The sequence below is a fragment of the Hevea brasiliensis genome, chromosome 18 (assembly GCF_030052815.1).
Source record: "Hevea brasiliensis isolate MT/VB/25A 57/8 chromosome 18, ASM3005281v1, whole genome shotgun sequence".
Taxonomy (NCBI): Eukaryota; Viridiplantae; Streptophyta; class Magnoliopsida; order Malpighiales; family Euphorbiaceae; genus Hevea; species Hevea brasiliensis.
The window spans coordinates 52,247,373-52,264,141 of NC_079510.1; the positions used below are offsets into that span (position 1 = coordinate 52,247,373).

The 16,769-nt window shown below is 33.9% G+C and overlaps 1 protein-coding gene and 1 non-coding gene across 2 annotated transcripts; both read left to right on the forward strand.

Moving 5' to 3' along the window:
• Positions 1-2,598, forward strand: LOC110656681 (uncharacterized). The gene is made up of 5 exons (XR_009146161.1): positions 1-534; positions 1,051-1,500; positions 1,605-1,917; positions 2,000-2,125; positions 2,358-2,598. It is a non-coding gene; the product is annotated as an uncharacterized LOC110656681 (transcript).
• A 5,872-nt stretch (positions 2,599-8,470) lies between these two features.
• Positions 8,471-16,393, forward strand: LOC110656680 (EH domain-containing protein 1). The gene is made up of 16 exons (XM_021813572.2): positions 8,471-8,821; positions 8,954-9,033; positions 9,218-9,286; positions 9,376-9,433; positions 9,998-10,053; positions 10,147-10,180; positions 10,263-10,324; positions 10,984-11,097; positions 11,254-11,356; positions 11,456-11,505; positions 14,534-14,662; positions 14,750-15,001; positions 15,096-15,175; positions 15,552-15,678; positions 15,803-15,946; positions 16,036-16,393. The coding sequence occupies exons 1-16, from the start codon at positions 8,740-8,742 to the stop codon at positions 16,219-16,221; spliced, it is 1,626 nt and encodes a 541-aa protein (XP_021669264.2). The 5' UTR covers positions 8,471-8,739; the 3' UTR covers positions 16,222-16,393.
• Positions 16,394-16,769: the final 376 nt, after the last annotated feature.

Genomic DNA, 16,769 nt, shown 5'->3' on the forward strand with positions numbered 1-16,769 from the left:
AGATTGAGTTGAAACCTTTCTCTTTAATGATCGTTCCCCTCTCAGCACATTCATGCTCCCAAGTTTCTTTGTTTATGGGCATTCTTCTTGGCCTTGCACTCAGATTCTGAGTTGGGCAAAGTTCCCAAAGCTATGGAAAATGAAGGAGAGCCTTTCACTTCCAATAACAAAGCAAATTTATGGTACTTCATCGATGAAGGGATTGAATTGAAAAGCTTTAGACTATGCCTCAAATGGGTATTCCAAGATCAATCTAATATTTGGACCACTGCTCTCTCGTGGTCCATCTTCTTGCTCCTGGCAATTGGCGTTCCTATCGTGTCTCACTTCGCTTTTTTGTGCTCAAATTGCGATTCAAACCACCAATGACCTTACGATGCAGTGGTGCAGTTATCTCTTTCGGTATTTGCTATAATTTCATTTTTGAGTCTATCTTCTTGGTCTCGCAAGTATGGTGTAAGAAGATTCCTCTTCTTGGACAAATTAGATGATCAAAGTGAGAGAATTCGGAGAGAATATAAACAACAGCTCCAGGTATGCTTCGTTTTCCAACTTCTTTTCTTTTTTGCTTGAAATCTACTCATGCGACATGATTCTCATAAAGAAACAAATCAATGTAAATCAAACTTTTTCATGCAAGAATTGATACATTTTTGTTTGGATAGGGTAAGTAGTTGACGGATAAGAAGCAAAGAGGGAGAAGTGTAGGAGGATTAATGGGTGAATTAATGAAAAAGGTAAGCAATGGTAATGTACTATGAAAGAATCTGGTAAATTTAAAGGTATAGAAAGAAAAATAGTAATAGTTTGAGAATTAGTAATTACCCTTACCTCCGTTAAGTCGCTTGCATAGTCACTTAACCTCTATACCTTATTTACCCTTACTTCAAGGGCTTCTCTACCAGATCTGGAAATATTGTGATCAATTCTAATGTTTGCAATCATATTCATTATCTTATAGAAACCTTCGGCTTGAATTTGGCACATGAAATCGATGATTATTAATTGTATGAGCCTTGATTTATGTGCAATTGGTAACCCCACTTGCAGAGATCAATGAAGCTGCTCTGCAATTTTGTCCTCCCCTGCTTTGCTGCAGAGAGTGCCTACCGAATATGGTGGTATGTCACAGGAAACACCCAAATACCCTACTATGGAAAAATGTATGCCAGGGACACAATTCTGTGCATGTTGCAGCTATGCTCTTGGGTGTATCGAATATCAATTTACATCCTTGTCTGCATTCTCTACCAACTGATTTGCTATTTGCAAGTACTTAGTCTTGAGGAGTTTGCTCTAGTCTTTCAAAAGGAAAGTGATGTGGGTTCAATCTTGAGGGAGCACCTCCGAATCAGAAGAAATCTTCGCATCATAAGCCATAGGTTTCGAAGGTTCATCTTGCTGTCTCTGGTTTTGGTCACTGCAAGTCAGTTAATTTCATTGCTGGTGACCACCCGTTCCAGTGCTCATAACAACATATTCGAGGCTGGAGAACTCGCGGTATCTGTTTTTAAATGCAGACTATAATAATTCTTAGCACATGATACTTATACGTAAGGAAAATCAACTGACAATTCATAATTCTCGTCTGATTTTGAGGGCAGTTGTGCTCCATAAATTTGGTGACGGGCCTCTTCATATGCTTGCGAAGCGCTACAAAAATCACCCACAGAGCACAGTCCGTGACAAGCCTTGCTACAAAGTGGCATGTATGTGCCACAATAAACTCTTATGATGACATGGACGGTGAGACCCTAGGGGATCAGACTAGTGCTTGCAGCCACCATGTATTTCCTGTGGACATTTATTGGGTTTTGGATGATGATGATGACAATGGAGATGAAGATATTGATAATAGCACCAAAATGGTACCAATTTTTGCGTATACAATCTCATTCCAGAGGAGACAGGCCTTAGGTTAGTTTCTCGGTGGGAAATGGGAACAAAGATCTTTGAGAATATTTACTAAGTATAACTAATCATCCATCAATTGTTGCAGTGACATATCTGGAAAACAATAGGGCAGGCATGACAGTTTACGAGTTCATGATGGACAGAACATGGCTCCATACCATATTTGGGATTGAACTAGCTCTACTACTTTGGTTGCTCAACAAGACAATAGGTATTTTTCTTAATCTCAATTTTCTACATGCGCCTTTGCTTGTGTGTGTGCATGGTATTTTTCAACAATCACCATAAAGATGGCGTGATTTCATCACGATCAGTATGGTAATCTAATTGGATTTTGAATGTTGAAAACAATAAATTAATCTTGAAATCTCTAGCACCAATTAGTTTTATTCTTTTTTTATACAAAAACGTAACTTCTTTCACTTCCTTTTTTTAACACTCAGTGAATTGGACATGAAAGCGGCAAGACTCCAGTGATGCAAGGAACTATAAATTTGGCAGTACTGCGAGTTCATTTGGCCAAGTGTTATCGGCTTGAGACTATGACATTGTGTGTATGTAATAAAATGAGTTCATTTGGTTATCATTTTTGTTAATATGCGAACCGTTAAATCTATATACAGTTTGTGAATCATTGACAAGTTTTTGTGAAATTAAACAAAAAGGCCATTGGATTTATAACTAGTTGAGGTTTGCTTTTTTTTTTTTTTTTTTTTTTGAAATGAAGACGCAAATTCATTGATCAACCAGATTCAAAAACATGGGAAATATCATTACGATCACAGCGGAAAGATAAGGAGGGCAGTCCTCCACCCATGATTGCAGAGTATCTGAAATAACAAAAGCCTGCTTTGCGAATTGATGAGCTAACTGATTGGCTGTCCGTGGAGCATATTGAAACCTCAGTCACTCGATCATGGAAGATATATGCGGCACATCACCTACGCATAAATCGTATGGAGAAATCTGCTCTTGACCATTTAAAACTGCTATAGTGCTCTGATTCTCACCTTCAACAATTAAGGAGTTAAAACCAGCTTCGAGAGCCATCTACACCCCGAACTTGACTGCATGTACTTCAGCCATGCTTGCATCCCAGGCCTCCTGAATTCTTTTAGCTGCTGCCATCAAAACATGACCCTGATCATTTCGAATTATCATTCCCAACCCCACCATATTATCTGGACGTGAACCAGCATCTGTATTTAGCTTATAAAAACCTTGTAATGGTAGCTTCCATCTACTGCAATCTGCAGCTTTTTCAACGGGATGATGTGCAAATTTTGAACTCTGAAGTTCCTGCCAATGCTTAGATGCATTTGTGAGAACCCAAATCTCATTGAACTCGCCTCCCTTAAAACATGGTTTCGCTCCTTCCATATAAACCAACCAAGCACACCAAAATATTCCATGAAATTCAAATCCTGGGAACGAAACAGATAATGAAGTAAGACCCCAACTTCACCGTTCGGACAAGCACTAAGCTGCCATCTCAGAGGAATTTCAAATCTATACAGCTTAAAAATGTCAGGTACCTAGATTTTCTTAGTATCTTAGTTTCTTACCATATTTTGACATCTAAGTAATGAGTTGGCCACCATGGAAAGTAACAACTTTTCCTCTGCTTTTGTTAAGGGAAGAATTTCGTTAATCTAATGCCATATCCCATACGGCATCTAGGCTTCAAAGTATAATATATTTCTTTTTCCTTTATAAACACGTATAAAAGCAATTAATTATTAGGATGGCAATATTTTTATATTGATCATCAATTGCTAATTGAGATTTCAATCCCAAATACGTAAAGTAAACATGGAGATGTTGAAGATATTCAACTAAAGCTGTGGAAATTTGGCTTCATTCACTATTCAGAGTGAGATCCTTGTTGCTCTCTAGTTCCAATTTAGTCTTTATCTTAATATAATGATTATAAATCTTTATTTCAATTACTAGTTTTTCTGCTCTGGAATCTTTGAAAGGGTAGGAGTGCGTTTATTTTTAATAACGAGCAATTTTCTTTCCAAGAGGTGATTGCTAAGGTCATTAAATCAGCTGAAGAATTTGCTTCTATCCCTTTGGACCGCCACCTTAGTAAGGTTCCTCACCGGTATGTTGTTTGGACTTCTTCAATTTCTCACACCATCAAAATTACTTTTGATGCTATGATGAATCGAAGAAAGAATTTGGGCAGCATTGCTACTATAGTAAGGAATGCATCAAGAGGTTCTAAGTTGGTTTACTAGACGATATACAACCCTCTTATTTTAGAGGTTCTAATTTGTAAGTAAACGGTTTTACTTGCTAAGAATAAAAGTTTCGCTTTTATTCTGTTTGAAGGAGATTCACAATTAATAATTTCTATGGTTAAAGGAGACTCTATTTCTAGTAGTCTTTTGGGTATTTTGAATGATGTATCAACATTAACCCATGATCTTGATGAATGTGGTTTTCATTTTGTACATAAAAAATGTAATAGGCAGCTCGTTCTATTGCTTATAAAATGCTCCATAGAGACACTTTTGCGTATAATCCCTTGGAGTAATTCAACTTTGTACTCTTTTCTTTGCCTGTCTCAGGCTTAATAGATTTGCATTGTTGACAAAAAAAAAATAAAAATAAAAAAGTAAACACGGAGATGAAAGCAGCCTTGCTTTGCCCACATGTCTGAACGACGGAGCACAGAAATTGCAACAAACAACAACATATTAATTCTTAAAAAACAGCAAATTAGAAAACAATTGTTAATGACTTGAGCGTTTGGGTTTGAGAGAGTTTTTCACTTCGTAATCATCGAGTATTGTCTCAACTTGGGTAGCCACATCCTCTCAATTTCCCCCAAAATAAATGCTACAGCCTCAATTCATTATCCAAAATTTCTTCTGCGCTTCTTCTCCTTCTCCAGGGTTTCCCCATATATCAAAAAATATACAAAGCAAAATTCTTCACTATAGCCCACCTGCTCAATGGCCGTATGTGGTTTTCTTTCTCTCTTCTTGTTTTTAATAAATTCTGCCTCGTATTTATATATTACAGGATCAGCTTTCTGATTTATAGCCTGATTAAACTGGTTTTGTGCAATATACTGTAATCCTTTTAAAAATTAATTAAGTAGGATGAATTATTAATATTTGTTTTTCAATTTAAAAGAAAGGCCAGCTGAACCAGGAAAAAGTTGCCTCCATGGTAGATAGGGTTTTTAACTTTAAAATCTCAGCGTAGAGTGTTATTTATTATTATTATTATTTTTTTTTCATTTAAGTAGGGGATTCGAAACCTAAGTCTGTTAGGTTCTATTGAACTAAACTAGATTAGCCTCTCAATATTTTAGTACAAATAATACACTTCTCTGTCCATTTTATACCAATTTTGAGAGAAGTGTTTTAAATTAAATTCAATGAGTTAGAAAATGTAATTTCTCCTCTTTTTTTCATCTTTTTCTTCTTATATTTTAATATTCAAATAAGAGAATTTAGGCAAATTAAATTTATTTTCTTTTCTGTTATTTTCATCTCTCAAAAGGTTAATTATGAACCTTGTGTTCTTCATCAATTAATTCCATATGTTGTTACTTTTTATGATTTACAGTTAATTATCAAATATCATATCTTGCAGCTCTGTTGCTGTCTATTTTCTTGCGGAATCAAGTGACCAAATGGAATGGCTGCATATACATATCGCTCGGAAGTTGGAACAATTGAACAACTTTTTGAAGATTTTGTCTCTGTATTATTTAACTTCCTTCGTCATCGCCCATAACTTTTGCATTTAAAAATTAGGAGTGCGGTTTTGATCTGCAGTTTATTTAATAATGGAAACTAAATTAAAATTTCGATGCGGATGTAGTTCAGTTTTTTAATATATCAGTTTTGATTTAATTCTTTATTATTTGGTTTAGGTTTGATTTAATATAATTCCTGTTCAAGTTTTGTTTCTTAAAACAATTTTATGTATTTTTTTTATAAAAGGTTATAATTGAATAAGTTAATTATTAATACACAATATATAATATAATATATCTTTTAGTATTTTTAAATTTTAATTATAAAGTTTATATATATTAAACATATTATATAATATTTAAAATTAAAATTTAGTTGTTATTGTATATAGTATAATAATACAAATATATCAAATAATATCATAATATAGCTTTTAACTATTTATTATTTATATAATCTTTAATTATAAAATACATATATAATATTAAGAAAATATAAAATACATATACATTAAACGTATATATAATATAATAGTACCATATAATTAAGAATTATAAGGTAATTTAATATATATATATATATATATATATTTCTTTTTTGAAAGTATAAAATATATTTAAAAAAATTATAAAAAAACATATGTGCAAAATCAATTTTAGTTCGATTTCAACTTTCTTAATGAATAATTTAAGTTGAACCAAATTATTAAAATAAATTCAATAAGGTTTTTATTAATTTAATACGATTTTTTTATTTAAAGTCTCGAGAATCATGCATAATCTTAATTAAAATATTATTTTTTATGTTATTCTTCACTTTCTTTAAGTGTTTTGAATTTTGATTATTCCATTCGTTGATTTTTTTTTATTAACGAAAAAAAAATCAAAAAATCATGCGTTACATTGTTTGGAGTTGCTATATATAATGCAAGCAATCCCTAAACTTTTCCCTCTTCCTTAGAGGTTTGTAGTCTCTTCCTCCTCTACCAACCCTTTCTGTCATAATCCCTCGATTTTTCCTTGGATGCCTTGTCCACTAACTGCTCGTCTCATCTCATCTCATTTCCTATATATATAATTACTTTTTTTCTTTAGTTCTTCCCTTTCGTTGGCCACTTTTGAGTCCTTTCGGGTTCTTTTTTTTTTGGCTCTCTACTTCTTTTTCTTTAGTTCTTGATGTGCTCATAGACCCAATCAATTTCTAAATATCATTGGCGTCCTTCAGTCCATCCCTTTTCTCCTCTGGCTCTCTTGGTCTCAGAGGCTCTGTCCACAATGAGTCCACATTCAAAGTCTACACATTGGCACACCTTGCGTTATGTGTCCTTGCCATGTCTAAGTGCAGTCGTTAAGAATAAAAAAACTCGATGCTCATCATCGTTGTCATTTTTAGGCTGAGAACAAAACACGATTCTCTACTGTGTTGTTTTTGGTATGTAATTAAATTGAGGATTATGTAAATTTGGTTATTGATGTTTTAAATTAAGCCTTGGATATGTAATTGATTTCTAATGTTGGATGATTTGTGAATTGAGGGTTCTATTATAATTTATTGTTGTTGTTGTTGCTATGGGATTGAATTGATTGAATTTGTTGAAGCTACTTGGAATTTGGGTAGAAAGAGAAGTGAAGTGGCAACATATATTTTTTTTTTTTTGGTAAAATTATATTCTAAATCAATGAATCGAAATGTATAGAAATGACAACGAGACGAGTCACGACAGGGATTGTTCCTCCTGTCCCTGCCTCATAGGAGTTCGGGGTTAAGACGGGACTTGTTCGTTGGGAAGTAAGGTAAGACAGTTTTTCGTAAGAAATTTATTTTATTTTAATTTATTAATATATAACATCAATTTATTTATAAAAAATAAAATATAATTAGAAATACAAATTTTAAACCTTAATTTAACTATATATTTATATTTTTTTTGTTAAAATTATAATATTAAAATATATAAAAATAAATTATTTTTTTAATTAATTAATTATATATATATATATATATATATATATATATATATATATATATATATATATATATTACTGTTCAGGATGATTATGGAGATTTGGAATGGGGGAAGGATCTTTCCGTCCCTGTCCCATAAAAAATGGAGTCGAAATGAGATCGAAAAAAAAATTAATCATACAGAAATTTTTACCATCATCATAATTATATAAATTTAATTCTTATATATTTTCAGTTTGGCTAGATTTACATTTTATAGGATTTCAATAATTAAGTCTTTTATTATTCAGTTGAAAATCAAATTGGCTAATTATACATTTCTATCTATCAAATATATATATTTTCTAATTTAAGATAAATTACGTTACACTCATTAGTTATCCATAAATATGGTACATTATTTCATTAGTTATCCATTAGACTTGATTGCTTTGACATTAAACTGTCTATGTTAAGGAAAATAAAAGGGTGAGGCGGTGCAGAATCATTCCACACTTGTGAAATTTTGAGAAAGGCTGATGGATGAAAGTTTATCTTTATAAAAAGATTTTTAGAGCTTAAATTTGTGATATTTAAATCATAAATGAAGTAATCCTATCGTTGTATCAAAGCCCCCTTACAATAGCAGCAATTGGATTAATGGCGCCCTAAGTCTAATTCAAACTTCAAAACAAGGCCCTTTAGCATGAAATCATCACGTCACACTCGTCAATCCAATCAACGCTTTTTTCCGTTTCAATAAAAAAAAAAAAAATCAATCTAATCAAGATGCGACCACCCGCTTTATGCTTCATAGCGATCATATAAACGACGTCGTATTTTTTTTTGTTTTTTTTACCTGATCGCCAAGGCCAGTTGCACTGTTGCAAAGGGAGAGAGGACAAGAGTAGCGGGGGGGAGTGGGGGGGAGGTATTGCGCCTTTTTCCCAAATCCATTGTCAATACTAATTCAAATTTTGAAGAGACAGGAGACGGTTGTTTGAGAGAGATCAAACGTTCAAGTGTTCTCTTATTTCTTCTGAAAAAGAAAAGGGGATAATAAACTCTCCTGTTTCTCATATTTTCCCTTGGAAAATTGAATCTCATAGAAAGGAGTTGTTATTTGTGCGTCAGTGGGTGTGGTTCCGTATTGAATTTGATAATGGAGGGGAAAGGCACAATTGGATCATGCTCAAAAGAGCACCAACAGATTTACAAGGAGTGGTTCAACACAGCCGATTCAGGTTTTTCTTCTTTCATATATTTTTATTAATTAATATTATACTCACTTCTACTTTTACTTCTTCACCCAATTCTTTAATATGTTGGTTTTAAGCAAATGCTTTTTTTTTTTTTTTTGAATTAATTTGGTGTAGATGGAGATGGGCGTATCACTGGAAATGATGCCACTAAGTTCTTCTCTATGTCCAACCTTTCTCGCCAGGAACTCAAACAGGTTACTCCATCTCCTCTTTATATTCTATTATTTTTTATCCTGCAGATGTTGCGTCGATTTTTAGTTTTTCTTATTGATTAAGAGGCTTTAATTGTTTTCACTATTCATTTTCGGTTTGCTTACTTGTTGGATTGAAACCCGGCAAGATTTAACTTATTCATTTATTTTTGCTTTATTTCCTAAGGTTTGGGCACTTGCAGATACTAAACGGCAAGGATTTTTAGGATTTACGGAGTTCATTGCTGCTATGCAGGTTGTGTATTGAGTTATTGTTGCCTTTGTATTACTATGATAGCTAAATCATGTGAAATCTCACTTTTTTATTAAATTTCTTAACTGCAGCTCATTTCTCTGGCGCAGGCAGGACATGAGATAACCTCGGATATCCTTAAAACTACTTGTATGTAAAAATATTACTTAGTTTTTTTGCTAACATGATTTTTCTTAGGAATATAGCAGTGAATAGCATATGTATGATTTTGAATAGGTTTTCTTAGTTATTCCCTTCAATCTTTTCAAAGGGAGATACATTAGAAAATCATGAGTCTTGATGTAATGACTGAATGATCCATAAAGGCCCAATTTTGAGGCCAAGCACAGACTAATAAGATAAAACACTAAATGTTTAACCATTTCTCTCAGCAGAAATTTCCAGCCTTAATCTATGCGTTTTCATTATCTTGGATGCGTAAAAGATATTTCAGTTACTATTCATCATAGTACATGGACTATAACTCGGCATTGATAAAGTACTATAAGATGAATTTGGAAATTTGTTATGCTCTAATAAGTGCATTTCATTTCCCCTTCATGTTAATATTTGGGCATCAAGGATTGGAGCCTCTTTGGTTGATCCTTGCATTTTTATCATTAAAATGTTTTATGTCAAGGCCAGTTCTGGCATTAACATTATTGGTTTTGTTTTGTTCATTTAACTATCCTGAAGCATTTATGTTTCTCACAGCTTCCATGGAGAATATTAAACCTCCACTGATGGAAGGCATTGATACCTTGTTAAATGTAAGCATTCTGCTTTATCCAACTTTGTATGGTTTGATTATTTAAATGCAACTAATAATTGGATTTTTGTTTTCTAAATTTTTGCAAAACAAGGTTTCAACAATGAATAGTGAGCCAGAAATCAATGGTCAGACACTAACCATCTTTGCTGATAAAAGATGTATTTTTGGTTAATTGTTGGTTAAGTTCTTTCGTAATGAATGATGTAGGATTTGTTCAGCTACAATCATCAGCAATGGCTCAACGGTTTAATTCGAAATCTTCAAGAAAGGTAAGTTGTATGTTCCAGTATGTCATCACAAAATGCTCTTCAGTTCTGACTCAAATTGAGTCTAATTAGAGTCATATCCTTCTCCTCTCCCGTCTCTCTTATTTATTTCTAATATACATTGTTACCCATTTTTTCTGCCTTTTCCTGAGTCCTGACTGTAACATTTACTGTTGGTTGGACTGATGTCTATTTAAGGTGAAGTAAGGATGTGACTTTCTTAGATGCAATGCAGCTCTATCACTGTACTTTTTTTTTTCTTTCTGTGGAATTATGCAGCAGCAGATCATTATGTGCCTTTTCTGCTTGTGATCAGGTTTCCTGTTTGCACAGAAATTTCGCGTGCATTATTTTATTATTTTTTAATGTACTGGAAACCTCGTTTAATGATATAAGCCAAAGAATATATGGGATCAATGGTCCACATCTCACTATTGAATTTTTGCTATCCACTTTCTTATGTTGCAATCTTTACAAAATATAGGGATATTTTTCGTATGCATGCCTATTTCTCTATCCTATTTTGTCTGATATGTTGTTCATTCATTTGATTCGGTAATATGCTAGATCAACTTCTTCCTACCTGTCTTTTAGGGGATGTTGGCATTTTTTGCCTGTTTTCTGATGAGTTTCCTTTCTTTCCTTTTTCATTTCTTGCTTAGATGCCACTTGTTGCAGTTACATCCATCATTGATGGCTTGAAGAGACTGTATATTGAAAAGCTAAAGCCTTTGGAAGTTACCTATCGTTTTAATGATTTTGTGTTTCCCTTATTGGTGAGTTTACTGGCAATTTTTTTGATTTATTACCATGAAACACTTAAATTTGGTTAATTCTCCCTACACTGTATTGAATTCTGGCCTTAGTTTGCAGGTTAGTTAACTTTCTATGCTAAAGCTATAAATAATCATCTACATTAACTTATTTTTCAGACAAACAGTGATTTTGATGCCAAGCCTATGGTTATGCTTTTGGGTCAGTATTCCACTGGCAAAACAACATTCATAAAACATTTACTTAGATGTAATTACCCAGGTTAGTTAAGTACTTCCAGTCATCTTTTTCCTTTTGAATACATTAACCTTTCTAGTCAGCTATCTATGTCTTCTTTGGTTTTCTTTCCCCTATGGACAGGAGCTCACATTGGACCAGAGCCTACAACTGATAGATTTGTTGTTGTAATGGTATTAATAGTAATTCTCGTTCAGCTGTATTATTTGATAATTATTCAAATGATATATAATAAGTCATGCTGAAACCTTCAGTCAATAATAGGAACTCATGTATTATCCTTTAGATTTATAGTTATTTCATATTAATTATTTTGTTTTGACTGGGATATCTGTTTTATCTGTTCAAGCTCTATAACTAGACATTAGCAATCTTTTAGTGGATTTGGGAAGTCAAATACAGAGTGATATTTTAAACTCTCTTACTTAGTTATTTAATTAAAGGCTGCAAAACAGGCAGTGGTTTTATAAATGAAATAGGGTAATTAATTTCATTGAGTTCTTACTGTAGTTATTTTTAAGGAGTCAGTTGGATTATACCAAGATTCAGCTGTAAACCCTTATATTTTTATATTAGTTTTAGATAAATTAACGAAACATATACAAGAGAGTATCCTTTTGTGCATGATGTTTGCGGATGATATAGTTCTGATAAATGAGATGCAAGAAGGAGTTAATAGAAAGTTAGAGCTTTGGAGAAATACTTTAGAGTCAAATGGCTTTAAGTTAAGTAGAACGAAGATAGAATACATGCATTGCAAGTTCAGTGAAGACCGAACTGGTGATAGCGAAGGAGTTAGTTTGGATGGAGTGATACTGTTTTAAAGTAATCACTTTAAATATCTCGGCTCAGTCCTTCAAGTAGATGGGGGATGTGAGGAGGATGTTAGTCATAGGATTAAAGCCGGATGGTTGAAGTGGAGAAGTCCCACGGGAGTTTTATGTGATCGCAAGATTCCCAATAAGTTGAAAGGAAAATTTTATTGTACAGCCATACGACTGGCCATGTTATATGGTAGTGAGTGTTGGGCACTGAAGGAGTCATATGTGTCTAAGATAAGAGTTGCGGAGATGAGAATGTTAAGGTGGATGAGTAGCCATACTAGACTAGATAAAGTCCGTAATGAGAGTATTAGAGAAAAGGTAGGATTGGTACCAATTGAAGATAAGTTGAGAGAAGGGAGATTGAGGTGGTTTGGTCATGTGAAGCGTAGACATACAGAGGCTCCAGTTAGACAAGTAGAGCACATTAGGGTAGAGGATAGAAAGAAAAGAAGGGATAGATCTAAACTGACTTGGAGGAGAGTAGTACAACATGACCTAGAAGCATTACACATTTTCGAGAATTTAACCCAAAATCGTTTAGAGTGGAGAAAGAGAATCCATATAACCGACTCCAAATTTTTGAGATAAAGGCTTAGTTGAGTTGAGTTGAGTTTATAATTTTCTTTTTGAGATGGCAAAGTGATTAGGACTTCATGGACATAGTGATTGCTATGCCTGGGTCTTGGGGAGGTTCCTTTCCATTAAATTTATTAGTTTTATTGATGTTTGTTCTAGTTTTAATCTTGCTTTGGTGCAACAATTTAATTTGTTTTCTACCCTTTGAAAGTCATATGATCCAAAGGAAGTTTCTGAAGTACAAATTTAGCCTTTTGTGTGGAATTTCCAAATCTGTCAAGCTATTTCTCCCCAGTAGGGAGCTTCATAGACCAATATATAATAAGTGTTATTAGATTTCTAAATTTGTAATAACCTAGGTTTTGAGTCACTGAAACACCTTGTGATCTTAAAGTACCTATTTTTAAAAATAAGGGAGACATATAGAGTTGCTCAAACTATAGGGGGATTAAACTCATGAGCCATACTATGAAGTTGTGGGAGAGAGTTGTGGAGCATCGACTACGTCATGATACTTCTATTTCTCTCAATCAATTTGGTTTCATGCCCGGTCGTCAACTATGGAAGCGATCTTTCTCATTAGAAGCTTGATGGAGAAATATAGAGATGGGAAGAAAGATCTACACATGGTTTTTATTGATTTGGAGAAGGCTTATGATAGTGCTCCAAGAGAGGTCTTATGGAATGTGTTAGAACAAAAGAGGGTATCTATTAGGTACATACAAGTATTGAAAAATATGTATGAAGGAGCAACTACTATTGTGCGCACAGTGGGAGGGAACACAAGAGATTTTCCGATCTCAATTGGATTACACCAAGGATCAGCCATAAGCCCTTACCTTTTCACATTAGTTTTAGATGAACTGACGAAACATATACAAGAGAGTATTCCTTAGTGCATGATGTTTGCGGATGATATTGTTCTGATAGATGAGACACAAGGAGTCAATAGGAAGCTAGAATTTTGGAGAAGTACTCTAGAGTCAAAGGGTTTTAAGTTAAGTAGAACGAAGACAGAATACATGCATTGCAAGTTCAGTGAAGGCCAAACTGGTGATAGGGAAGGAATTAGTTTGAATGGAGTGGTACTGTCCCAAAGTAATCACTTTAAATATCTAGGCTCAGTCCTTCAAGTAGATGGGGGATGTGAGGAGGATGTTAGTCATAGGATTAAAGCCGGATGGTTGAAGTGGAGACGTGCCACGGGAGTTTTATGTAATCGTAAGATTCTCAACAAATTAAAAGGAAAATTTTACCGTACAGCCATACGACCGGCTATGTTATATGGTAGTGAGTGTTGGGCACTGAAAGAGTCGTATGCATCTAAGATAAGAGTTGCAAAGATGAGAATGTTAAGGTGGATGAGTGGCCATACTAGACTAGATAAAGTCCGTAATGAAAGTATTAGAGAAAAGGTAGGAGTAGTGCTAATTGAAGATAAGTTGAGAGAAGGGAGATTGAGGTGGTTTGGTCATGTCATGTGAAGCGTAGACATACGGAGGCTCCAGTTAGAGAAGTAGAGCACATTAGATTAGAAGATAGAAAGAAAAAAAGGGATAGACCTAAATTGACTTGGAGGAGAGTAGTACAATATGACTTAGAAGCATTACACATTTCTGAGGATTTAACCCAAAATCGTTCAGAGTGGAAAAAGCGAATCCATATAGCCGACCCCAAATTTTTGGGATAAAGGCTTAGTTGAGTTGAGTTGAGTAGGTTATTTTTGCTTCCTTCATCATTATTTCCATATTTTATGCTTATCATTGTAGTTTTCGATAGCTCATTGTGTTCTTGAAATCAGTCTGGATCTGATGAGAGGAGTATACCTGGGAACACTGTTGCTGTTCATGCAGACATGCCGTTTAGTGGCCTGACAACATTTGGAGGGGCATTCTTATCAAAATTTGAATGTGCACAAATGCCACATCCAGTGAGTTAATTTTTGCTTTTGGTATAGTTGACTTATATCTGTCTACTCTGGTATCTATAACAATCACTGTTGTTAATTCGCTTGCAGTTGCTAGATGAAATCACAATTGTTGACACCCCTGGAGTTCTGTCTGGAGAAAAACAACGAACACAAAGGAGTTATGATTTTACTGGTGTTATATCATGGTTTGCAGCAAAATGTGATCTCATTCTTCTTTTGTTTGATCCTCATAAGCTTGATATAAGTGATGAGTTCAAGAGAGTAATTGCATCTTTGCGTGGTAATGATGACAAGATCCGTGTTGTTTTAAACAAGGCAGACCAAGTTGATACACAACAAGTTAGATGTTTCATTCCACAGCTTCCTTTACTTTTTTAATGGCAGAAATTTGTTAGATATGTACAATTGCTTACTTTCAAACACCATGTTACAGTTGATGAGAGTTTATGGGGCACTAATGTGGTCACTTGGAAAAGTTTTAAATACTCCAGAAGTTGTGCGTGTTTATATTGGGTATGTTCTTTATCCTTCATGCTTTATTTGATCTTACTAACTAAATGTGTCCTTATACTAGAGAGCTACAATTTCATTAAAGATTGTATATCACTTCAATATCTAGCAGATGGGTGAAAGCTGGGGCTTAAAGGTTTAATTTTTTGTAGCTTCAGTTTCTTGCTTCATTTGATTCAAACTTTTCATTATGAGATTTTTGCTCAATATATGTTCGAAGTTATCTCTCATGGTGCTTATTAAGTCTATCTACAAATTTGCTTATGGATTTCCCTTTTTATTTAACTTTCCATTGTGAATTTACGACGCTACACAATCTCAAGTTAAGGGTCTTTTTGATGTAACTGAAGTGATTATAGCATTTTTGTTGGTTTTGCAGTTCATTCAATGACAAGCCTATTAATGAAGAAACTGTCAACCCAATGTTCCGTGAACTTTTTGAAAAAGAACAGGATGATCTTCTCATGGACTTGGTTGATATTCCTAAGAAGGCCTGTGATCGCCGTGTACGTGTACTAATGTCACTTGTGATTTTCATTGTCTTGGGCATATGCATGCTTAAGTTGTATCTGTGAATGTTTTATGTGCTTAGGGCTATAAGCAGGCAATGATGGTTTGTTGTTATTGTAGATAAATGAGTTTGTCAAGCGTGCTAGAGCAGCTAAGATCCATGCCTACATGATTAGCCATCTTAAGAAAGAGATGCCTGCCATTATGGGGAAGGCTAAGACTCAACAACGCCTTATTGATAATCTTGAAGACGAATTTGCAAAGGTTTCTTTTTATCTTTCTTTGTGCATTTTGCTTCCATCTGTTCCACATGTGCGGTCGTATTTGTTGAGTGTTTTCTTTCTACTGAGCAGGTCCAGAGGGAGTTTCATTTACCAGTCGGAGATTTCCCCAATGTGGATCATTTCAAGGAAGTGTTGAATGGTTATAGCATTGACAAATTTGAAAAACTGAAACCTAAGATGATACAAGCTGTTGATGACATGCTTGGCTATGAAATCCCTGACCTCCTGAAAAATTTTAGGAATCCATATGCGTAAATGATTATGGTTGCAAGTGAGAAAGGACAGTGAAACATTCTATGGTTATTGTTCCTGCTATATGGTGTTTGTTTTGAGAGTGATGGGAACTTTGGAGCAAGATATTCGAGATTTGAGTGGAATGATAATTTCAATTCCTTGGTAATTAATTTTGGTTGTGTTATTTTATTTATATTTTAGGTGCAATTATTATAAATTTAATTTTATATAAAAATAATTTAATAATTATTAAATTAATTATTTATATTTAAATATATATATAATTATTATATATATATATTTTAATTAATTTATTTAATAATTATTAAATTTATTTTCATATGATATCCATGTTATATTAGATAAAATTAACCTACTAATGAGTGTATGAGATCAATGTATTTAACCTATTTTATACTTGCTCTCTTGGTGATCATTGTCATCCTGTTGGGAATTGGATTTGCTGGGCAGTGTAGGTGGCTTTGTGCTACATAAAGAGTTTCGCATGCCCGGTCATAGGACATGCAGGTTCAATGCCAACAGCCTAACTCTAGGGTTTGTTGATCTTT